Source organism: Helicoverpa zea, chromosome 12 (assembly GCF_022581195.2).
Source record: "Helicoverpa zea isolate HzStark_Cry1AcR chromosome 12, ilHelZeax1.1, whole genome shotgun sequence".
NCBI classification, from domain to species: Eukaryota; Metazoa; Arthropoda; class Insecta; order Lepidoptera; family Noctuidae; genus Helicoverpa; species Helicoverpa zea.
The window spans coordinates 1,665,698-1,691,392 of record NC_061463.1 but is presented as its reverse complement, the minus strand read 5'-3'; the positions used below and the strand labels follow the sequence as shown (position 1 = coordinate 1,691,392).

Sequence of the window (25,695 nt, the reverse complement as noted above, 5' to 3'; positions counted from 1 at the left end):
TATTGTGAAAAAATCCTTTATTTCATTTAAGCCTATCAAAAATACAGCTATTTTCAAAGTCCCAGCCTATGTGGCGTTCTCCTAGGCGTGTTGAGTCCTGGCGTCGCGATCTCCTGTTTAACTGGAACGTCTTCTTCTCTCCTCTTGCGTTCTTCTGCCATCTTCTGTTCGGCTTGTTTCATCTCTTCTTCCATTCGTTGGAGGTGGACGGCTGCTTCTTTGCGTTTGTCGCGATTTGTTCTGGAGAAGAATATTTGAACGTGATTTTTTTATTTATGGCTTAAGGTTAATGGCTCATTTACTATACAGATAAAGTATAACTTTTTCAGCTGGGTATGTGGATTTAGAACAGTATAGTAGTCACATGTAAAAACTATAAATAAATATTTGTTAAACATTTTGTTGATTTAAGTTTGATAGCTTTTACTGGTTAATGTTCTACTAAATCGGACATACCTAGGTATGTATATTATTTTTCATTCAATAGCATCAGCATAGCACTTTTGAGCACAAATCTCCCGTAACAATTGTCACATTTGGCTGCATCCCCTGAATAAATATTCTCAAAATAATTCACTCATACTCACTTCCCAGTCTCCTTAACAGAAAAGAACATGGGTCCCAACTCGGCCAACCATCTTCCATCGACCGCGGTCACACAATGCATGTACTCCTTCGTGGTCATCATCAGCTCGTAGTAGACCACATAGTCGGGTGAGTTGCCAAGACCGAACAGTGCGGAAGTCGGGTGAAGGTGACAAGGCATGCCTGTGCGGCAGTTCACGTATTCCCCTATGCCTTTGAGGCGAGCTGCTTGCTGGAAGTAGGCTGTGAAGAAATTTGGTAAAATTAGGAGTTTGTTAATGTAGGTAGGTATGTACTGCGATTTTACTGAATTACTGTGGCGATGGTTTGAATTGAATAACTTGTGGTGGTATTAGGAACAAGAGCACCTCATTTAGGTGGGATTTCGATGATATTTAAAATATCGATTGAACAATTGGTAAGAATTATATGATTCAGTGTTATTATTTACAGAAGTATGAGAAGTAGTTTTTCCAATGGCGGGAAACAGCTAATAACCATAATAAAACTAGAGCAACACAATCAAACCGACAAAACCAAAATTAATTAACTAGAAAACATAAAGAAAAATGGGCCACCCGAACGGGAAAATAAGGTCGCCAAAATGAAACTTAGGGCGTCAACCTAGAAAAAATGCCTTTAAAACATCTAAACACCCTTACCTGAACAGATACACTTGCGGACAGTATCCCAGTCAGTTCCACACGACACGAGCGGCAGGCGTTGTTGTTGCATGATGTCTTTCAACTGTTGACGCACTTCGCGTACTTTACGCATCGCCTTGCCGTGAACAAAGTGCTCGGTACACCATTGGCCTGAGTAACTGGGAAGTGTAAGGAAAAAAATGGTTAAAAATAAGGAACCAAGCATCTGAATATGCAAGCTAGTTAACGATAGGGATGCGAGAATGGGAATGTCATTTCATAATAAACTATTTTCTCCGTATCATCCTTATGCAATTGTTAGATTTATCTTCAATGGAGAAATAAAAGATTCCAACGCATTCAGATCCTCGACTTTTTGAGAAGTCAGTTAAAAATGGCAGTCGAATCTTAATTTGGGTACTGAATCTAAGTATTTCATGTATTTTGAATTTAACGAGTCTTCTGTCAGGGTTCATAGTCTGTGAAGGTTTTATAATTCGTCAACTTGTCTTTACAACCTATATTTTTTTGTACAGTATTTATGTAATTCATAAAACAGCAATAATTCGTAAGATCCTAGGTACAGAAACAAATCTTACTTGTTAGCCTTCCACTGGTTGTACAAGTGCAGTAGAGTGAGGTGATCAGACTCGGGCACTTGGAACTTCTCCTTGACGGAGTCAGCTTCCTCCTCGCGACCCTGAGGCCGGTAGAACACTGACGGCACTGACAGCATTGATACTGGGGAGAAAAGAATTGATTGTTGGAAAAAGGTTGTACAATGGAAAAAGTGAAGTGAAATCGACCTATTGCAAATAAGATTGGCTAATTTAGACACATTAAACATTTTGAGGTTTAATGATTCAGGTAAGAAAAATTCAAAAGTGACTTTTTTATTGTTCTCGAAACGTCGGAATTGCTTGTGGAAAATTTGCAATGGAGAAGGTCTCTGTTTTCTTTCTATCCGTGAGCCCCATTCCGTTCCCAATTCACTGATATTCGAGACATCATCCTCCATCCAACCATGTTGGGGTCGGCTTCCAGTCTAACCGGATTCAGCTGAGTACCAGTGCTTTACAAGAAGCGACTGCCTATCTGACCGCCTCAACCCAGTTACCCGGGCAACCCGATACCCCTTGGTTAGACTGGCGTCAGATTTACTGGCTTCTGACTACCCGTAACGACTGCCAAGGATGTTCAATGACAGCCGGGACCTACAGTTTAACGTGCCATCCGATATTCGAGACAGCTAGTCCATATTCAAGAAAAGTTATCTACTTTCTGGTTACCAGCGAATGAGCGAGGGCGATTTGCTAACCCTCACCGCGCTGGGCAACCAGGATACATTTATGAGGTCATCGGTAAATCTGTGTCTTATGAGGTGTACTCACCAATAATAAGCACTTCAACACTGCAGCCCATCTCTGCGCTGACGATGAGCATGTGACACTGCGGAGGGTCTAGCGGGAACTCCGCCATCTGCCTTCCCAGCGGGGTCAGTGACCCCGTGCCGTCTAACGCTCCCAGGATCCACAGTTGGTACATCGAGTTTAGGATCGTGTCCTGGGAAGAGTGTGTTAAGATATTTTGATATAGTAGGGGTAGGAAGAAAGAACATAGTGTAAATAAGGGAGTATATATTGGTGGTACATAAGTCAATTTCCAAGGGGACTACGTAAGGGAGTATATAGGGAAAGTATATAAGGCGGTTAACAGAGCAGTGCATAAAGAGAAATGAGAGTGACTACACAATCTAAAACAGTGCACTCTATATCCATTTGTAACATCATTTATACTTGTATTATGCAAATAAATAATTTGATTTGATTTGATAAGTAACTACTTAGTACAAACAAAGATAGCAGAAATCTTGATTTAGTACCAACAATAATTTTATCAAATAGTATCTATCAAAATGCATACAAGTACACACCATTGTGAGAACCCAATGGAAAATATGAGAATTAAACCAAATTAATACTTAGGGCTTATACTGGATGAAACTCTTTCGTATAAACAGCATTTTTCTGCTTTAACATCTAGAATTCGCAAGCGGATGTTTGTCTTTAAGAAGTTGCGCTATATTGCAGATCAAAAACTAATTATTCAGTTATATAAGGCTTTGTGTCAATCTATAATCCAATACTGCATCATTGCCTGGGGTGGTAATGGAAAAACATTGACACTTCCGATAGAACGAGCGCATAGAGCCATCCTGAAAGTCGCTACGCGCCTAATGTAATGTAATGTATGCATACATTATGTGTTAGATATCTATATAAAAATAAATATTGTTAAGGATACATATCATAGCATAGCAGTAACTGAAGGTGACCGTAACGCCTGTGGTACGCATTAAATTCTATACAGGCACCGTAATGTTAACCTAATTAAGATATTATGTACAAACGCAAATAAACACAGCCAGCTCAACAAAATAAAGATTTCAACAAACCTGCGGCGGCGGGTCCATAAAATGGAAAGCTAACAGATCCTCAACTCCTAGACTCTTCAACAACAGCACAGTGTTAGCTAGATTAGTCCTCTGTATCTCCGGCACGGTGGAGGCTAACAACTCATGTTGGTACTGCCGCTGTGTGTACAGACAGAAGGCCTTGCCGGGCCCCGTGCGTCCGGCGCGGCCTGCTCGCTGTCTCGCGTTGGCCTGACTTACTGGGTAGATCTGGAAGATGGCAATTCAATTAGAGCAGAAAAAGTGTAGAAAGCTGTCAGATTCAGGATGAGAGTTCTTTTCCCACGAGTTTTCGTTTAAACGTATGAACCGATTTGGATACGGTATTTTTATAATAAAAGTGGGTTTTTGCTTATATAACTTAAAACGATCGAACGTCTTTCAAGAACCGAAGGCGCTAGAATTTAAAGTGCTATTCCTGGTACCCTATTAACAACTTAAAAACACAACCCTACTACTACTTTCTAATATAAATATTGTTTTTACGAAACGTACCTGTAGAGCATCCATACCGATCCTTGGGTTGTACACCTTCAGTTTGCAGTATCCACTATCTATCACGTACATTATTCCGTCTACCGTCAGTGATGTCTCTGTAAAAAATAATACAAGTATTTTATTTTTGAACATACCATAAAGATTTGATTACGCTACAAAACAAACCACGACAATAAATGCTTATAAAACGGAAAAGTGTTATTGTTACTTGCAAGTAATTAATTCTAGTTAATTATCCGTGAACATAAACATACCTAGATATGTCGTTACAACATAATTGCAAAAACGTAAACGGATTACCCCACGTATAAATCATTTATTTATTTATTTAAACTTCATATACAAACTGGTACAATGGCAGACTTAATAATGCAACTTTTCTAAGTTTGTATGTACCTACTTTCTAAGTATATCTTGTACACCAATGGCTGATAAAAAGGCATCAAGGAAGGAGCAAGGCAGGAAGGAAAACATCTTGAGGAAACCTGGACTTAGTCTGAAATCACCAACCCGCATTGAGCAAGCGTGGTGATTAACGCTCAATCCTTTTCCGCAGCCCCGGCAGTGGGATGATAAAAAGGCTGTAACAATAAATCTCCTTACCAGCAATATTAATAGCGACGATGCACTTTCTCTGTCCGGGTGGTGCTCGCTGGAAGATCTTGGCTTGCAGGTCAGCTGGCAGCTGCGAGTATATCGGCAGCACTTTGATGGGGGGCACGATGTCTCCCGGTGGGAGAAGTCTTACCAGCAATGTTAGTAGCCCCAACACACTTCCTCTGTCCGGGTGGTGCTCGCTGGAAGATCTTGGCTTGCAGGTCAGCTGGCAGCTGCGAGTATATCGGCAGCACTTTGATGGGGGGCACGATGTCTCCCGGTGGGAGAAGTCTTACCAGCAATGTTAGTAGCCCCAACACACTTCCTCTGTCCGGGTGGTGCTCGCTGGAAGATCTTGGCTTGCAGGTCAGCTGGTAGCTGCGAGTATATCGGCAGCACTTTGATGGGGGGCACGATGTCTCCCGGTGGGAGAAGTCTTACCAGCAATTTTAGTAGCCCCAATATACTTCCTCTGTCCGGGTGGAGCTCGCTGGAAGATCTTGGCTTGCAGGTCAGCTGGCAACTGCGAGTATATTGGCAGCACCGTGAGGGGGGGCGCTCTGTCTCCTGGTGGGAGAAGTCTTACCAGCAATATTAGTAGCGACAATACACTTCCTCTGTCCAGGTGGTGCTCGCTGGAAGATCTTGGCTTGCAGGTCAGCTGGCAGCTGCGAGTATATCGGCAGCACTGTGAGGGGGGGAGCGCTGTCTAAGTCTGCTAGACGCTCTGTCAGAACCTGGTGGCAGAAAATGTTATGAAGAACGTTCTAGAAAACCACTAAAGTTGAAGAAAGATTTAGAGGATGTAAGGAAATAGTTATACAAGTTGTTGCTTTGATAATGGTCTAAATTGAATGGGCAGATTGGAGAGATTCAAGGAATGAAAAAATGCTGACTGACTGTCCTTAAATAAGATAATAGGCTAAAGATGATGATGTCCATGAGGATATTAAATTAATTAAGCTTTACTTTAAAACGAGTGAACAAACTTATTGAGTAAAGTTGCATCGCTTTTCAAATTGCAGCACATAAAATTATTATTCTTGAAGTATTCATTAACTTAAACACCTTTGTACTCCATGTTCATCAAAAAGCAATGAACAAAATCTTACCTCACAAGTGACTTCAATATCTTCCTGTCCAGGCATGAATATGAGGATATCTCCTTCTTCAGGCTGCAAATGTATCTGAAGCGCCTGAAACAATTTAATAGCTGACATTAATTCCTTTACATGCGATATTGCTATTTCAAAATAAAAAGGCGTATTGAATCTTCATTCCCAATGTAATTATGACTTTGTTATTCTGAGTAAATCTGGGTGGAAAAAGAATTCTATTTAGGTGAGCCGGCCATTGAACTTGACGGTGCGCACTTGACCCTTTTATTTTTAGAACATAGAATCAATCGTATTTTTAATGCGTTTTCCGATATGTTTAATTTTTAATCCCTCTAAGATAAAAAGGTGGGTGTAGCCCGTAGCTCTTAAACGGCTGAACCGATTTCTATGCTTTAATAATTTACTAGCCGTTTTCCCGCGGTTTCACCCGCGTCCCGTGGGAGCTACTGCCCGCACCGGGATAAAATATAGCCTATTGTACTCGCAGATAATGTAGCTTTCTAATGGTGAAAGAATATTTAAAATCGGTCCAGCAGTTTTTGAGTTTATCCATTACAACCAAACAAACAAAGTTTTCCTCTTTATAATATTAGTATAGAAATTCTAAAACTATTTGGAATTAGATCATTCGTTACTCATAGCTTTGGATTAACCAAGAGAAAAAGTCTATTTCCATTTTTATTATCAAGCAAATGAAAGTTAAATAAAGAGTTCGGATAAACAAATATTTGCGTAGAACTAAAGTACATACGAGAAAGTCTAATCATATTTAAACATTTGGTCTTAACGAAAACATACTGCTATTGTTTTAGCTACGTCATGATAATCAGATGATAGTTAAGCTGATGCTACTGCTTGGCATGGATATGATAGTACCGTTTCATAATGAATGGATACATAATTGCGTCATTTCGAAAAACAAGGTGGACACCTTTTAATTTAGGTCTATGACAAAAAGTGGAGTAATATAAAATAAGTTATAGGTTTGAACTGGATAGCCAAATTCATGCATCTTCACGCAGTTATGTTTCTGTGATAAGAGCAATATTCCGTGACGACAAAAAGTTTGGTGACGACCTGGAACCTGAAACCTGGAAGTTTACTTAAGGAGAATTTTCACAAACTAAATAAATCGAAATGAATTCAACACCCAGTAAAGTCTAAAACAATATTGAGTTCAAATTAACATTTAAACCCTAAAACAATAAAACTTGATTTTCTACATTTAACTCATTCAGAACAAAATGCCTTCGAATGTTACCCCTTACTCAAATAGAACCGGCCTGATCCGTAGATTAAACAAAGCCTCAGTTTGTACGAAGCAAAGATAAATAGTAAGATTAACTTGGTTCAAATATGTAGCCAGTGTTAAATGCAACTTAATTGTCATTTGCATTGGCGATTATTCGATTAGAACTTATGAATAATCCTGAGTCTTCTTTGAGTTTAATTTTATTTATTTATTATTTATTGCACACTTAACAATAAATATAAAAAGATTAAAGACAGTTTATGTACAACGGCGAGCTTAACCCAGAATTGGGTTCTCTTGCAGCCAACCTTAAAGCCATACAGAGAATTTTACGGATTATTTTAATACTAGCTTCTGCCAGAGCGTACCGAGAGAAATACTTCCTTCAATCGGATAAAGAGTAGGGATAGCTGGAAGCCTATATGGAATTCATCAAAATACATCCAGGAGTGTTGGCATAAAAGAGGAACTAACATGCAGACATACATTCTTTCGCATTAATATACCCGATGTGCATTTATTTCAGTACTTAGAAAGAGATGTTTGTCAGTTTGTTGTCAAAAGTAGCACGCAAACTATGATTTCACTATGACAGGCTTTCATTAAAGTTTCAACTCTTGTATATAGCAGAGGCGTGAAAATTTGCATCTCATTCGGCTGCGATATTGATCTAGAAATCACAAGAAATATAGCATATAGGCGTCTGTTTATCAAAAGATGCTTGCAAATGGCTATAGAATAGCTTCCGCCCGCGGTTTCTCTTAGTTCAGGTTGCTGTTTAAAAAAAACAGACTCCTATTTGACTCCTGATGCGAGCAGAAATTTTGCCGAATAAAACCGCCCACTACTGTTTGATTACGACTTTTAATAGCCATGTTACTATGCCATTATATTGCCATGCCAGTAGTCAGGCTTTTTAGGAAATTATCAGGCTATACTTTCACACCCATTTCATAAAAGGGTCACCATAATGTCAACCGTTGACCTTTTCCAATTAACTAAGTGAACTGGCTTGTTTGCTTTCTATTACGTTAATATGCCATTATTGATAGGCGTATGAAATGGCTAACTTTTTTGCAGGACTTTCCGACAAGGATTTATTTTTCAACTTATTGTGGGACGTGTGCTTTGCATTATTGCTATCAGTGTGTTTTGGTTTTCTCCTACAAAAAATCGGCTACCTACCAGCTGTCATTAAACATCCTTGGCAGTCGTTACGGGTAGTCAGAAGCCAGTAAGTCTGACGCCAGTCTAATCAAGGGGCTTGCCCGGGTAACTGGGTTGAGGAGGTCAAATAGGTAGTCGCTCCTTGTAAAACACTGGTATTCAGCTGAATCCGGTTAGACTGGAAGCCGACCCCAACATAGTTGGGAAAAGGCTCGGGAGATGATGACCTACCGATCAACGGACGTTGGCGGCCAGCCTTAGTGCAAATATATATTTTTTTGTGACCACTTGAACAAGTCGGCTATGCTTCTATGCAATATATGTACCTATTCAATAGCAACTGTAACAAACCATACTTTTATTTATTAACACCTATTACAAAAGGTCATTAACATTCAAATATCTAGTAACAAAAAATATACCAATACATCTGAAGGCTAAGTAGAAGTAAAAAAGCAATTAGCCACGTATTTTGGCGCCGACCGGACTAACGACCAGTCACTGGTAGTACACAATTAATTACGTAAACTAAACAAGCAGTAATTAGTTACGCATGACGTGTAATTAGTTAGTGTTTGACGCTAGGTCTTAGGTCTTTTGTAGGACTGGGTGTGTTCTTGCGCTTTCTGAAGGAATTGTTCCCGTATCGAGGATATAAAATGTAGCCTATAAACGCGTCCATCTGAATTGGTTCAATGGTTGTACAGTGAAGATATACCAATCATAGCTTCAATAAAATCTTCCTCTTTATGGAGATTTTCTTTATGCATGATATAACCATATATAAAATAGCTAAACAAGCTATGTACGTACCTACTTAAGTACTGAAGATTTAATAACAAAGTCACAACTAAAACTCTAGTGTAAATTGTAATTCTTTTTGAAGACTAAATAAATCTTTTATCAAAGATAAAGTCGAGTTATGAAATTTTTTGCCTCCCTAATATCGTAGGATTTCAGGCGGTAATAACCGAGTTTTCGATTTTCTTTCATTTTAATAAAAAGGCTTTAGTTAACACAATAGTGTAATATCAAGGTATTTATCAGGCCACAGTTCAACGCACGGAATTGAACCTGTAGGAATTCAATTAGGTAGCGAATCGATAGAAGGCAGGTACAGCCACGCCTAGGCTCGGCTGTTCATTTGTAGAAGCAGAGTATATTGGCTTGTCATTACTCTAATTAAAGTAGCTGAACATGTATTCTAAAATGGTACCTTGAGAACACTACGTTATACGTGACAATTTGGATATAGCTAAGGAATAGTACAGCCAACATCTACATCAGAATAACAAATGGGTTATTTTTTATCCGGGTGCTGTAAGTAGTTCACATAAGACGAGGGTAAATCAGTAGGGAACAGCTGTAATAAGATAAGGGCGTCCAGACATTTAAGTAACCTCCCTTTTAGACTGATATGGATATTTTGACCTTGTAAGTGAAAACTTTGTACTTAATCACGATTTCGCAATCAGCAACAGTTTATCCAGCAAATATTTCTTGTACGACCACACCAAACAACCAGAATCATATTAGCCTATTCAATGACAAATAACTAATATCTAAAAACAAACAATATTTCCAGTATTATCATATTAACAGAGAGCTAAAACAAGATACACCTATTAATTGCAAAAGCGAGTCAATCCGCGCATTCTTGCACCGCGCGGGAATCTAACGTTGTAACGCGGTCGGGGTCCGCAGTTCGTTGACTCGACTTGTGGGGTTACCATAGTCTTATGTAGTTGTAGGAATTCTTATCCTTATATTATATTAAAAGATCAATAATATTATCACCTTCCTAAGGAATTAATTTAAGAATAGCCGCTTATGATCGCGAGTCGTTCTCAGGGTGTGTTTGGATCCTGCGGGACTGCGGGATTATTTGAAAGAGTTATCGCGGCCGTGGTACATAAAGGGTACATAAAGGGTACATAAAGGGCGAAAGACCATACAAATACCAAAGTCACTGTCTATTTGACTTTGTTTTGACACTGTCTGCGTGTTATCGTCCCTAACGACCTCAAAGCTATCATCCTATAGAAATTCGAATATAAAAGAAATTCAGTGTTAGTCAGCATCGCGCAACAAAATAAATGAAATACCCAGATGTCACTTTGGCGAAGAAAATAGGACTTTTACACATTGCTTATTTGCCTTAATCCTGACATCTCAAAATACAGCGTATGTACTATTAAAAAAAATACGACTTCGACAAAGTAACAATTATAACGCTTTTCCTTGAATGGTAATTTCGACCAATCAACTCTTTCTGTCAGCCAGAAGAGTAAATCTTTTAGAGTATTTTCCGCCAGTTGCAAAAGATCCATTTAAGTTAAAGATTCTTTAAATCTATTGCTCCCTCTTTCTTTGTCATTAAGATAAAAAATGTTAGGAATAGATTTAAAGAAGCTGTAATTTTAATGGATCTTTCTGCAACTGACACCTTTATTTGTAAAATTTTGAACTAACTTATATAAAATTATACGATTATTTCGCTAAATCGTGGTAACACTAAGGTGCGCAGGCGCGGTGCTGCAGTGAGCGGCATTCGAACAATTCGCAACGCTCGTGATAAGCCAGTTTGTGAACTATTTGCATCGGGGACGGTTTCATTTGCTGTTAATCTTTTATGTGTTTGACCTAGTTTTCATACTGCATCTCGTTATTATTATAATGTTTATGTTTTCATCTTTATACTTGTAATTTGCAAGAGTTTCAAGCAGTTTCTATGAATGCTAAGCTAGTGAAAAACCTATAGGAAATGACACACGTTGTATTTGAGACAACTTTTTAAATGCCAAATTACAAGTTCATACCAAAATTCAGCTGGGTATCACAAATTCAGCAATTCTCACCCAATTCTCTGGATTTTATGACTAAATTCCATATCCAAAAAACACCAGTTTTCTCACAACAAAACGACGCATTATCGAATACATAACAAACAAATAATTTCTATTTCCTTACGATTGCAACTCACCAATTACGGCGACCGATTACTTACAATGTTTTTTTTCTGCGAGTTTCGTTCGAGGAAGCAGGCGTTACTTAAGCTTATGAATAATCATTGTAATTGGCTAAATGACGCGTAATTAGCTATGCTTACGTAGTATTGTTGTGGTTACTGGTTGCAGTTGGTTAGTGGTGGAATTGGTAAGTTTGGTTCTGACAGTGGTTGTCATCCATACTAGTATTCGGTAGGTGTATGGTGATATTAATTGGCTGGAATGATGTCGATAAGTTAAAAAAATACTGGTTTTAGATTTCGATTTTCAATTTCTCAATTTCTAGACGTTATGTTATGTCAATGATGAGTTTCACAAAACCAGAGAATTGTCAGTCCCTAGAGATATCAGGTTTTTCGGGTAACTTCGGTAAATTTTATGTAAAGCACTGGTATTCAGCTGCCAATAGGTGGAACGGGCAATGCAGATGATAAATACTTAAGAACCACACAAGTCCAGTTTTGTAAAATCAATAGTTTTGGCGCACCTACTATCTCTAGAACTGTGTACAGTCACGAGCAATAACATGGAAACGCCCTTAAAATTTAAATTCATGTAGTGACATAAAATCGCAAAAATAAGTATGCTAACTGTGTCCAAAAAATATGTAAACGTTAAATTGTATCAAAATTAACTACACATTTTTATCAAATTTACGTTAACAACAGATTTCTAAAAAAAATATTAAGTTTTAGTTACAAAATAATGAACCCAAGGAAATTTCAATAACATGTTTACAGTAAACCAGTTTGCCAGTGACTTCGATGTTGAAGGAGTTCTAATATCTAATCGTACTGGCTGTTACAGTATTTATTTTTATATTTCAAATATTTTCATATGTCACTTGACTTGTCAAATTTCTCTCAATTGTATTGCATAATTTTAGTGTATGTCCACTGTTCTGTCTCACTGTTCTGCCCCCGTGTGAAAGAGGCTGTACAGCTAGATATATTAATTGTAATATATAAATTTAAAATGAACAGGGCCCCGATTCTCCTAAGTTAATAATGTCAAAATCGAATAGAAATCGAATCGCAATATGATCGTAATAGCAGTTTTAACCATATCGGGCATTCTGCTACTAATAAAAGACCAATCGTATTCGATTGACATTTGATTGGTGTGCGATTGGTCTGCTATTTTGATGATTTTGGTCTATACGGTAGTTTGCTGTACAATCATTTTGCAATCGTAAATCATTTGCAGACAAAATGATTCATTATTGAATGACATAAAAGGATAAAAACGCTTATTTCAAAGAAAAAATAGCGGAATGCCACATACGCTTCAATCGTAATCGAGTCGGGATTGGATCTCAGTCGAATCGAGTCGAACGTCAATCGAAGGTCGCTTAAGTAAAATTAGGAGAATCGGGCCCCAGTAACAACGTGCCTTATCGTATTTCTACGTATGACAAACACAAAATTATTGTTCTTAAAGAACAGGGACTTTCGGTAACAGACATTGCAAATGAATTGGGAATTACGGTGAGTTTGCATTTATTGTTGTTGTGTTTTAAACGATTTTTAATTAACAAAAGTTTAAATCGATATTTTAACATTATAAATTTGAAGCGTTTGTTTGTTTGCGTTAACGCGCTAATTTAAGGAACTACTGGTGTCCATAATTCCCGATTCACTCAAGCCTGGTTCAGTCGCAACCGGAATTTCGTGAATTCGTTGCCGTGGCCATCTAAAAGCCCTGACCTCAACCCTATAGAGAATTTGTGGGGGCTGATGGTCCAAGAGTGGGACAGTAACCAAGCGAGAACCAGAGAAGCTTTGGTCAGACACGTCCATGAGATATGGGATAGTTTTAGAGGCAATAATGTATGTTACAATATGGTTTCGTCAATGCAGGAAAGGCTGCAAGATGTTATAAACGCTGAAGGGGGCTACACAAGATTTTAGTTAATTTAAGGCCCATTTTCACCGATTATATTTGATTGGCTTAATTAATAATAATCATTCCGTTTGGTAACGAATTACAAGACTGATTTTGTATACCTTTGTTTTATTGTAGTAACCAACCCTTATTTATTTATAAAACTGTAATTATTACAGAAAAAAGTAGGTATACACTTTCAATATCATTTTAATGTATCCATAACAATTCCTGTAATATGTATACAACTGGCATTTCATGTGTATATGTTATAGAAATTGTCATGGATAATTCAAAATTACATTTTAAGTGTAAACTTTTTAGTGATTTTGTATCGTTTATATTACTATGAAACCAATGTATACCCAGTTTTGATACAGTATTACATGTAGATAATTTAGAAAAAAATATAGAACACATACTTTTTGAATGGTGGAATTTGAGATATTTTAGAAAATGTGACAATGTATATATATTATTGCTCGTGACTGTACACGTGCCTCTGCGGGTAACCCATGCTACGTATTTTTATTTGTTAAACTAGCTTTCGTAGCCGGATGGTGACAAAAACTATCCTAAAACCTTCTCCCAGGTCTAAGTTACCTCCCCTCTAATTTTCAGCCAAATCGGTCAAGCCGTTTTCATGTTATGTCGTGACAACGGAAAGAGGGTTTCATTTTTATATATATAGATTTCAGGCAAGGAAACTAAAAGTTAACTTAAAGGAAACTAAAAATCATTTCTACACTCTTGAATTAGTAGGTACGTGGCTTGACAACCAAATGATTTTTAGACGTGGCAACCTCCATAACAAATTTTCCAATCAAGACTATTCAACATAATTGTAAAGGTTAACAAACATGACTTCTGTCAACGACTACTCAATTTTTTGCCACACAATTGGCTAGATACACTTCTGGACACATCTACTGGCCCACCTTAGAGTTTAGGTTTCGATGGCCCCTACCGAAATATTATTGCTAGATTGAACAAAAACTGTTGATGCAGTTTTAAACCTGATACATTTTACCTTCTTTTTCGATCGTATTGTTTTAAATTTGAATTCAGAAGACTATACGACATGGAGCTACGCCTAACAAGTCGGATATGTGCCTCGTTAAAGGCAATTGTTTTTTGAATAAAAAACATGTTTTATCAAATAAAGGCTTAATTTAATAACGCGTGTTGCCTCCATGGGCATCTACCACAGCTCTCATACGATTAGGCATAGAGTTTATTAACCGGTCTATGAAATTTTGAGGGATCATCTCCCATTCCTCTTCATGGCAGTTTTCAACTCCTGCATCGTCTGGGCAACTGGCTGACGAGCCCTAACACGTCTTTTTAGCTCGTCCCACATGTGCTCAATGGGGTTCATGTCTGGGCTTCTGGCTGGCCAGTCTATAACTGTGATATTCACATCCCGAAGATATTCCCTGACGATACCGGCCGCATGGGCTCTTGCATTATGATGCATAAAAAGGAAATTTGGGCCCACATAGTCCGCGTATGGTATCACGTGGGGTTCTAAGCACTCACTAATGTACCTTTCAGCATTTAATGTTGGCAGCCGTGGTCCTGTAACAACCTCAAGTTGAGTTTTGCCGCTCGCGGATATACCGCCACAGACAGTCCATGAGCTACCGCCATAAGCAACGGTCTCTTCAAAGCAGCATTGTGCGAAACGCTCTCCCTTACGTCGGTAGACCTTCTTCCTTCCATCATTGCCATGTAACACAATTTTAGACTCATCAGAAAAGAGTACACGGCTCCAATCTTGCTGTGTCCAATTTAAATGACTGCGTGCGAAATGAAGGCGCGCTGTTCGGTGGGCTCGCGTTAGTTTTGGCGTTCTTTTAACCTTCTCCGAACAGTTCGAGCGTTTGCACATGCTCCATGGAAGTCGCGAAGTTGATTTTGTATCTCAATGGAGGTAAGGTGACGATTTCTCAAGCTGGTCGTCACGATGAAACGATCCTTTCCTTCAGTTGTGACCCGAGATCGTGGCCTTCCTTGGCGACGAACAAAGCCGCCAGTCTCTAGGTACCTCCGATAAACATTTCGGACCGCAGATCGACTTAAATTAAGTTGAGCACTCACGTTTCTTTGGCTGTGTCCGGCCTGAATAAGTGCCACAGCTTGGGCGGCGACTTCAGGTGAAGTATCCATAGATTATTGAGAGAACCTCACCTTAATGTTAAGAATAAGTAATGTTTGTTGCAAAACCAAAGATATCAATCACTTTTTCAAGAATTAAATCCAAGTAAACCAATAAAACCAAGTTTTCCTAGTAATCGATTGTTTGATATCAACAAGCGGGCTCCAAATTGTCTCTTGTTTCCTTCAATTCTGTATTCGAAATTCAAAAAAAGACTATTGAATGAAATTGTGAATGTGCAAGGTTCAAAACTGCATAAAAACCTTTTGCTCGACCTAATATAAAAATTTAGCTAGGACCAAACGAAACTGAAAATACAAGGTGGGCCTATAGATGTGTCCAGAAGTGTATATTTAAGAGTAGTTTTTGAAGATTGGTTTATGGAAATACGATGAGATCTTATCATCTATTAACGACGTCAAAAATCATCAAATGACTCCTTCCGCGGTGGATTAGCAGCGATGAGGGAGTGTCAGACTCTTACTGACTCAAAACCGTCGTGTTCCGTCGTAGGCCTTTTATGTGCCAGGGCCGCGGTAACTTTTTCGAACAATCCCGTAGTCCCGGCAGACCTCGGCCCTGCTGGGCCCTGCTGGGGTTGCTGACATCTCTTTGAGGAGCGCGTGGAACAACACGCGCCACCGACACGGGTCTATTGTCTATTATTGAAAATAGCTGAAGTCAGAGTTAGTCAGTGATAATACTCTATCAATGACATTAAAATGCTTCCAAGTTTTCCCCAAACTTTGAATCTATTTTATTACTTCATGTATTTTTTTGCTGTATTATTTCTGTCTACGGTTAGAAAATAACATTACATTACATTCGCCAGATTTAAGTAAAATGTTAAAAGGAAAGTAACTTGGCTTAGAATCTCGTTTACTCACTGACTGACTTAACTCTGTTAATTGAATTAAAAAAGTTGACTTATTTAAGATCTAGCCAAGACTTTTAGTAAAGGAATTTTCATATTCTAAAGGGTAGATAAAAAGTAAAAAAACTTCAGCTGAATATTGAAATTTTGCGGTAAATTGAACTCAGGCGAATATTTTATGCTGATATCGCCTTCACAAAAACTCATAAAACTTTTTCTTACTTTCAATTTATAGGTACGAGTATATTTTAATGGCTAGCGTGAGTTTCCATTACAATTTGAACGCGATAACTAATTTGGTAATTTCCATGTGGTAGAATTTAATACTATCGTGACAATATGGTAATTCTACGTTTTACGAGTCCGCACGTCAGTTTAGCACGCGATGTTACTTTTGTTTATGGAGGAAGGACATGAGTTATATATTTTTTTAATTAATGACAAGTATAGTGGGAAATTATTGGATTTTCTACAGAGATACTGCAATGTTTGTTTTTGAGATATTTTTGTTTGTACGCATTTTATTACATGCTGTCTTCAGTTAAGTATCGATCAGAGAAATCAATAATTGTGTATACGCATTGAGCACTATGAAGATAATAATATTTTCTTCTTTTATCAAACTTTCCAACCTCAACAAGTCTGAAATCTCTACTAGTAGATTTCTACCAAGAAAATATTGTTTTCCATCACGACACCTCATTAAAAAATCTAAAGTACCAGGCTACCATAACATATAAAGAGCTCACCTGTTTCACAGCACCATCCACGTAGTCTTCACAGACATTCTTGGCGAAGAACGTCTCAACGGGGAAGGTACGTCCAGGGATGGTGAACGTGGGGACGTTGCCGAAGAACGTGGAGAACTTTGTGGAGTCCATGGTTGCTGATGTCACGATCAGCTTCAGGTCGGAACGTCGGGCTACCACCTGAGAAAGGAATTTGGAACTTAATTAGTAGGTGTTAAAAGTCATTTTTAAAGGGCTGAAGTTTGGTTTTGTTTTGAATCTGTTGCGATTCTAGTATTGCCACTGGATAAGACCAGAATAAATTATAATGAATTAGTGCTGAATGATATAAGAGCACATGAGGAACAATCTAGCTAAAGATTTTTGTACGTAGAATTAATTTAATATCGAAATGAATGCTCAATAAAAAATGGCGCAGATTGATTCTGAGTACCAAATGATACTCATATCATCTCATACGAGAATATGTGAACTAAGTAATATCTCTAAATGGGAATAAGTATTTAAGTGTCAATGACTTAATAATTAATTCATCGATTAGATCGACAGGTACAAACATTTCCGAACACTTTCAGCATTTTCAGCGTTCCGATAACTCAATTAAACTCTAATTATATTGTCAGTTACGAAAATTACATAACAATTAACGTTTACATTTTATACACGAACGGAATTCTGAAAGTGATTAAACTATCCGATTCCGAGTGATCGATTGAAAATCGACGTTCGATAATTTCACGGTTGAACAAACGCGCACGAGTTGCTTGCACAACAAAACATAATTTTAGCAAAAACTATGTAAAATGTTCCAATAAATCTATTTTTAGGACTCTTGGGTAACAATAGAAGCATAGGAAAAAATAAATAAGGTATTTTTTGAGTAATTGATTTAATTTTGTCGCAAGTATATAAAGAATTCCTAAGTCTTTGTTCTCATGTCCTTGGAAAACGTAAAAGTTGGGAAAACCAGTTCTTATAATATTGCGATTCAAAAGATTTTTTTGTTAAGCTCAAAATAATCTTACTCTTTATTCTAGAACTTTACGTAGGTAAATAAAAAAAAGATCTCCCTTCATTCTTTATTTAGACTGAATATGAAATTGAATATTTTCTTGTAAATAAATTCACTAAAGAACATAAAACCGCTTTGGGTATAATATTTTCATCTCATTTTCAGGCCTGAAAAATGGGAATTCTCTGAGAAAAATATATGTCATATTTTTATGAAATGCTTTGAATATTGAATGCAATATACGTACCTGACTATATTTTTATATTGGTTTCGAGTTGTTTAAAACAAGGTCAAAAAGGACGATAGGGTCAACACCTTTTACGATTAATTTATGTTTACAAGTAAAAAAACAGTGATTTTCAATTAATATTGGTTGCGTGATTAAAATTAGGAATTGGAAAAAGACGTAAATTACATATTTTTTTATGCAGATTATTCCCAGTTGAATAGGGTAGCCCCCTGTCAATATCTTTATGTAAAACAGTTTATTGGTTTGGCTCACGTGTACAAAATATGAAAATATGTATTTTAATACGTGCTCATAAATAAAAAAATCCATACAAATGCATAAGTAATTTTGTCTGTCCGTCGCGCTTTCACGCTACTCCTGCACCGATTCAAATGAAATGTGAGTCTAAGAAAGGACATAAAGCTACTTTTTATCTACTTGTTATATATAATTCCTTTGAGACGGGGGTGCAACCACGGGGAACAATAAGTACAAAATAAATCCTTTTGTAAAAAGACAATTTTTATTTTTTAACCAACAAACCCAACACAAAAAATACGCATTAGTCCTAAATCCAATCCGATTCAGACCCTTTTCATTCCCGAACGAAAACTTTATACACAACAATTCCCCGGGTAGCCAAACCTACGTCATAGTATGACGTCACAGGAGACTAAACTTGGGGTATGGTGGGGGATAAAAATAGCCCCGACAGTGTCTAGACTGAACGCATTTGTGGTGGGGGTGAAAGGGAATTCTGTAAATGCATTTTATGGCAGTTGAAGTTTCAGTATGGACTGATAGTGAGACGAAAGTAATAAATCTGTATGTTTATTGACTCTGGTTGGTGTTTTTTTTTTCAGTAGTTATTTTTGGCTTAGTAATTGTGCGAAACTGCTGAAATGTTGAGAATTTTTCAGACGGATTCAATTTCAAGATACAAATGCATTCCACAGCGTAAGATAGCTACTCTATCGTTTCTCGTTCCGCGATAAACGGGAAAGTATTTTTTTTTGTATTCGACTTTGAATTTAATTTCAATGTTTGTATTTTTTGGAAGTCTATTTTATGTTTCAAAAATCTTACGAGAAAAACCGTAACCACTTTTTCAGGTCAGCAAAACTTACAAAAAGGTTCAAGGACCATAGCTAAAATGAATCACTCAGTTCTATTTTCGTACCCCATTCACAAATTCCTTTCATCCCATGGTATTCTAATCAATGAAGTAACGAACATATTTAGCTTACGATACGCCTTGCCTGCGTATCTTAGACGTCATCAGATCACGAGTTATCTCCCAGCCATTTGTTTGCCAAATCATTTAGTTTTTTTAAGGTTCCGTACACAAATGGTAAAACGGGATCCTGTTACAAAGATATGGCTGTCCATGTGTCTGTCAGTAGGCTGTATCTCATAACCCTTAGATGACAGTTAAACATCTGACATTTTCATAATGATGTATTAATTTTGCGGCTATAACAATTTATCCCATACCGGCCAAGTCCGAATCGCACTTGGCCGGTATTTTTTTCATGTAAAATTTTCACTTATCCTATGCGTGATTTGACTCATTAGCTTTTTAGAATTTTTGGTTTTTGCTATATGTACATTTTTTGGGATAATGTGTTGACATGTTTTTCGCGCTGCGAATTCTTTTTTTTTGCAGGCGTAAAAGCAAATATGGGGCTTCTGGCAATTAAAAAATATATTTTTAGAGATAATTAGTATTAAAGGGATTTTTAAAGGTAGCTTGCACGTTTAATTGTTATTCTCCGAAATACAAAGAACTCAACGTTTCAAGGAACATTTCAGTAACTTAAGTCCTCTTTATAAGTCTTTCTGTGTGACGGTGATAGAATTTTGATTGAGCAGCACTTAAATTTGAGTGAATTTTTAGTATACAACGGTTCATGTGATGGGAAACAAATAATTAAACTTTCATTCAGATCAATCTCTATCTCATGATTTTCAGCTATGAATAAACCAACAGGAATTTACAACAAAGTTAACACATCATCTACGTACACGACAGATTTATATGATCTCGTATCAACCTAACAACTTCCTTGACGTCACTTTACCAACTAAACAATAGCGGGTCATAAATTCCGGTTATCCGCGTCATATCATAGATCAACACATATATACGCCAACTGTTAAGCTATCAGAAATAGACTAGCTTTCTCTAGTGATAATAAAACCAGAACGTACTGAAACGAGAATTAAAATAGATTCAGATAGTAGGAATAGGGGCAGAAGTTCCATAGGAGTACGAAGGTCAATGTATTAAAAATCTTCGGAAAGGTACACCGGAAAAACAAATGACTATGCCAAATCAAGTAAATTGGATAATAATTGGATTTTGTTTTATGTTTGGCTGGCTCTTTTAAACCATTTTTACAAATGGCGTTCCAATGATCTATACAAATATAATAAAGACGAAACATTTTTTTATTTGTTTGTAGCCAAAAGCTCCGAAACTGGTCATTCGATTTGAATAATTCGTTCACTGTTGGAAAAATACACTCTCCCCAGGTAACATAGGCTATATTTTATTCCAGTACGGGCAGTAGTTCCCCCGACTCCCGAGACGCGGGTCCAATCGCGGGAAAGGACTAAATAAAGTAAACTATAAATATTCTGGCAGATAATATCAAGTAATGACTCAGGCACTAACATTCTAAATTAATTTAGTGTAAATATTAAGGTTTAGGTATATGAATTGTACGCACTGGTCTATCTGAAATTACTCTATGACGATACTTCGTATGGCCAAGCCCCCAACCACGTGACAGTTTAAATTTGGAACGATGAGCCGTTTGAACGCTGTTTAAATAGTTCGAATCACAAATAGAGCGCTACCATTGGCCGATTTGAATTTGTGTTCGTGACTTTTGTAACGTCTGCTGGTTCGTTAACTGGCGCTAGAATCGATGAGTACATGACACTACAAGGCAAATAAGGTTAGAAGGCTGAGCTTTTTATTCAGGCGAAAGAAGACGTTCCCGATACGCGGGTGGACCTTGGGAATCAATTAGGGAATCGCTAATTGGGTTATATTCATCTGCAATAATATACTCTGAGATTCAAACAAATAAAGTTGCAATTTCCAAGACGCTTATTATTGATGGCAACTGTAGCCATTTACCACATGATAAGTATTTATAATTACGTTGACGTCACATAATACTGAAACATTCTCAAACAACATTTGAACATCTTTGACAAAGGGAAGTATTATGGCTATTTTTAGTATAAACTACATGTGGTATTGTAACACATGTGTAAGTTAAGCTTCCCTACTGAGTTCTGACGTAGTTACTTGTATTTGTATTTTATGAGTATGGTTTGGTTCCCATGGAAACTTCATCTTTGAGCTGTATGGTAGAAGCTGCGGGATTGTTCGAAATAGTTGCCATGGCCCTTGTACATATATGTAAATGGCCTACGACGAAACACGACAGTTTTTTGTCAGTAAGAGTCTGACACTCCCTCACCGCCGCTAACTCACAGCGAGAGGGGTCAATTGGTGATTTTTGGTGTCGTTAAAAAAAAGCTGTATGACAGAATATGTGAAGGTGAATCCAGTCCTTTTTTTATTTTAACCTTCAGAAATCTCTTCTTTGAGTGAAAGTAAATGAATATTTGAAGATTCTTTAGTTTTATCCTTTTTGGAAGATTTCATTTTACCATTCACAAGGCACTCTTTCCTAAGCGTTATCATTTTGTATCAATCACAATCACTTTCTCGAAGTAAGTATACTTATAAATCGTTGTCGTCTTATACTGAATGTCAGGCAAACGCTTAATGCATTTTATGAACGACTCATTAATCAGAAGATATGATGGATGGCGTAAGAAACTCCATATAAGATTAAAGCTAACATTTGCATATTAATATTTATTCTAAGCTGCAATGTTAACACTGAGATTTTTAGCAACAAGTTTTTAAAACTAGCGATAGTCTGCCATTTGTTATGAAATATGCAGATTGGCAATAATAAGATGGATAGATTGTGTGAAAGATAACATGGTTGGAAAGAATGTTACTCGTGAGATGACGAAAGAGAAATATGGAAGAAAGCGTGCTGCGTCGATCTCTTATAAGAATTGATGAAGTTGCTGTATAGAAAAGAAAATCTTACATCTTGGAATTTTGACGATATTTGGGAGTGAGTTTCTCTCCTTATTACTATTTACTCATATTTATGCTGGTCGGGTTAAAGGTTACGCTTACCACAGGGAATAGGTTACTGGCAAAATAGGGGCAATTTTTTGCGTTCAAAATAATCAATTTTAAAATGATGAAACTTTCTTAAAGTCTGATATTCCAATCTGCTGCACCAACTAGTGGGAAAATTCACTTGGTAACAACCACCAGCTCCTATTTATCTCACAAAGTAACAAATATCTCAATTGCGTCAAACTACCGTCTTCCGATATAAATCAGTATGTAAGCTTGACTTTCATAAAACGTTGATGCATTGCGTCGACGCAGCGTTTCTACGTCAATTTGTACAAATTGCGCACTGATAATGATATCTAATCTTTGTTTTGCATTCAGTGGAGATAGAGATCAAAATTAGTCATTGTTTAGTTTATTTGCCGACTTCTGGGTTATTAACGCGATCCTTGTTAGTACGATTTCTATAGGTAATTATCTAGAAAATATTTTTATAAATTTGGTTGCGAAAATGCTACAAGTATAATTTTAGGGAAAGCGTTGCCTCTTGTCCTCTTGTATTGTGATATAATACATACCAAACATAATAATATTATATAGTAATTTAAATACCCCACAGTATGACCAGCTTACTGTGTTGAGTTTATGACTTAAATAAAACTCAAATTCGAGTGATAATCGCCTTATTTATAAGAAAGCACTTGAAAAGAACACGTGTAAAACAACATTACAAGTCTCTTTTTTTGTAATTTCCTTGAAGAAAAATTCATGAATATTTAAGCAATTGAAGGTCAGAGTAAGATTTACGACTTTCCCGACTGTTGTTTTGAGTATACGTAGAATTAGGGGCGTGTGTACACTGACGTAAAACAATTAACCTGTCTGCGGGTATTTTGGGAAAATAATAGTCTTTTGTTTTTATTAACATAAAGCGTGACTATTCTTTTATTCGAGGTTGAATTAAATGAAACTGTTTGGCTTCAGCATTGAGGTATTTAAATCAAGGAGCAAAATTTTAGCTTTTATTATACTTTTTTGATAAAAGACTTTTGTTTTTAAAATAAAATGTGTTCTAAAAGATTTGTATGCAGATAAACTTTCTTTTATAAGTCCACATTTTCTCCAAAAAGCAAAGTTGTCCAAAGGCTCTAGCTAAATCTTTATTAAGTTTTTCATTATCTTCATTTGAGTTATAGCTACAATCCCTTCATTTTTCATTATCATACTCATAATCTCATAAGAAACCAGACGTCGCCTAGCAGTCTAGAAACCGTTATAAATCCATACTAATCTGCGCAAGTCTAGTTTTAGCAGCCCACGCAAAAATCTTTATGGAACTAGACCCTGTCAGGCAAAGCCGCTTTCCCTAGTTTGTATTTACGACTATAATAATAGAGTATAACACTATAAATTGTCTCACAAAGTCCTTGCTTTAATAGGTAATTAGGGAGAATGTGCTCATTTGAATAAAAATGCGAATGTCAGGTTTTATGTTTTCACATCGAAAGTTTTGTGAAGCTCTCTTCAAATAAGTTGGCCACTGCGAATTTGATTAATAGGCGACAAATAGTACACCTCGGAACGATAGTTTTTTGACGAACTTTATTGATGAAATAAAATTTAAAAAATATATTATTTAAAACTTAGTCATTAGGGTCTTATAGTGGAGTCTGAAGTAATCCATTAAGGAGGGTGAATCCGGGGAGAAGTGCTAGTTGCCCATAATGGTAATGGAAAACTAACTATTGTGTAGTTTCAGGCTACGTAGTTTTCTATTATTAAAAAGAACTAAAAGCTTTTCGCTGTCGTATTACCTCGTAGATAAATACCAGTATTACCTAGTAAGTTTATATTGCTAGTTCATTTTCTTAAAACGTTTATAGTAAGTTTTATGCCGGGTAAGATTGGAAATATGATAAATAGGTCTTCCGTGTTACCAAATAATGTCTTAATCGGTGTTGCCTTTGTTACGCGAGAGAGAAATCAAACAAATTCATTTTGTACTTAGAATATACCTTATAAAGATTGTCGGCAACATAGTTATAATAAATGCTAGGTCGTTAGTATAAAGCTAAAGAGCTATGCCTTGATTGCATAGCTTATACCGGGCCATCGCCCACGGGACAATGTTTAGAAATGATTTGAGGAGAAAGTGACCTAAATGTGGCAACACTGTAAGCTTTGTAATACCCATAGAATGCAGTTTGAATCTTTGGGTTCACCTATGTTAATGGGATTTTGTATTTTTTTTAAATGTTCGGGAGAGGCAGATTTAAGATAGCGGTTTTACAATTTTGGTGGGCCAACCTAATCTAACCCTCCTTTTGGCCCAAGTAATTGGATTTAAACATGAAAGTGTATCAGATCAATCCTGCTGCATTTGTGTTGATACAAACATACTGATGTTTATGCTGACGATAATTTCATAGTTAACCTTTCTAAACAAAATGTCATCGTATAAGACATCGATCATGTCACAATTTATGCAAATACGATCGCTCACAGGTTGCCTGACATTAAGAACATCGCCCACGGGACATAGTATACCAATGGCAATGAGAGAAAGTGTATCATATGTTTTAAGTCTATTCTTAGAATGATTACTATTTTAATAAGCCTTTGAAATTAGTATTGTGGATCTAAATTGAGTTTAAATAAAAATATATCATCTTTACTGAAAGGGAAGCGGAATGCGAAAGTAACTCTCGTCCTTCTGACGTTTACGCTGAATCCATTGAACCGATATGAATGCGATTCTGTACAACATATAGTTAAGAGCCTGAGAAAAGACTTAAGCTACCTTTTATCCGAGTGCGGGCAGTGTTTGTCCCGGCACCTGGGCTAAGCCAAGGAGAACGGCAAGTAACAGTATTTATTTATTTATTTATTTATTAAAAATAAGCACACCAACAATACAATCACTCAATGTTATACAAAACAACAAAAATCAAACAATTGAAAGCACAAGCAATTGTACAAATTACAGGAGTGCATGACATTAAACATGAAACTCATTTGAGACTTACACAAAAATAACTAAGCTAATAAAATTAAGATACACATTAAAGTAATAACGAATGGGCACTATTCACACTGTTTAAGTAGGGAGCGTTTGTATGATGCGAACTTCATAAAAAATATATCGATGGGATAATCTGTCACAATGGTCCTCTCATTATATAACCTTGCCATACGTGTTAGAGGGCTATTAAATGTGGTATTTAGAGTAGATATAGGAATTTCAAAAACTCGATGATGTCGCTT

The 25,695-nt window shown here is 36.8% G+C and overlaps 1 protein-coding gene across 2 annotated transcripts in view; it reads right to left on the bottom strand.

Annotated features, from left to right (window-relative positions):
- Positions 1-25,695, bottom strand: part of LOC124635266 (pre-mRNA-splicing factor ATP-dependent RNA helicase PRP16) — a 119,921-nt gene continuing 94,226 nt past the window's right edge. For both annotated transcript variants that reach the window (XM_047171133.1, XM_047171134.1), the window contains 10 exons: positions 17,008-17,187; positions 5,910-5,993; positions 5,384-5,534; positions 4,198-4,295; positions 3,685-3,912; positions 2,621-2,792; positions 1,829-1,970; positions 1,248-1,408; positions 588-828; positions 1-240 (listed from right to left, as the gene is read on the bottom strand). In XM_047171133.1, the coding sequence (XP_047027089.1) occupies positions 54-240; positions 588-828; positions 1,248-1,408; positions 1,829-1,970; positions 2,621-2,792; positions 3,685-3,912; positions 4,198-4,295; positions 5,384-5,534; positions 5,910-5,993; positions 17,008-17,187 (1,644 nt within the window). In that variant the 3' untranslated portion in view covers positions 1-53. The remainder of the gene's footprint in view (positions 241-587; positions 829-1,247; positions 1,409-1,828; positions 1,971-2,620; positions 2,793-3,684; positions 3,913-4,197; positions 4,296-5,383; positions 5,535-5,909; positions 5,994-17,007; positions 17,188-25,695) is intronic.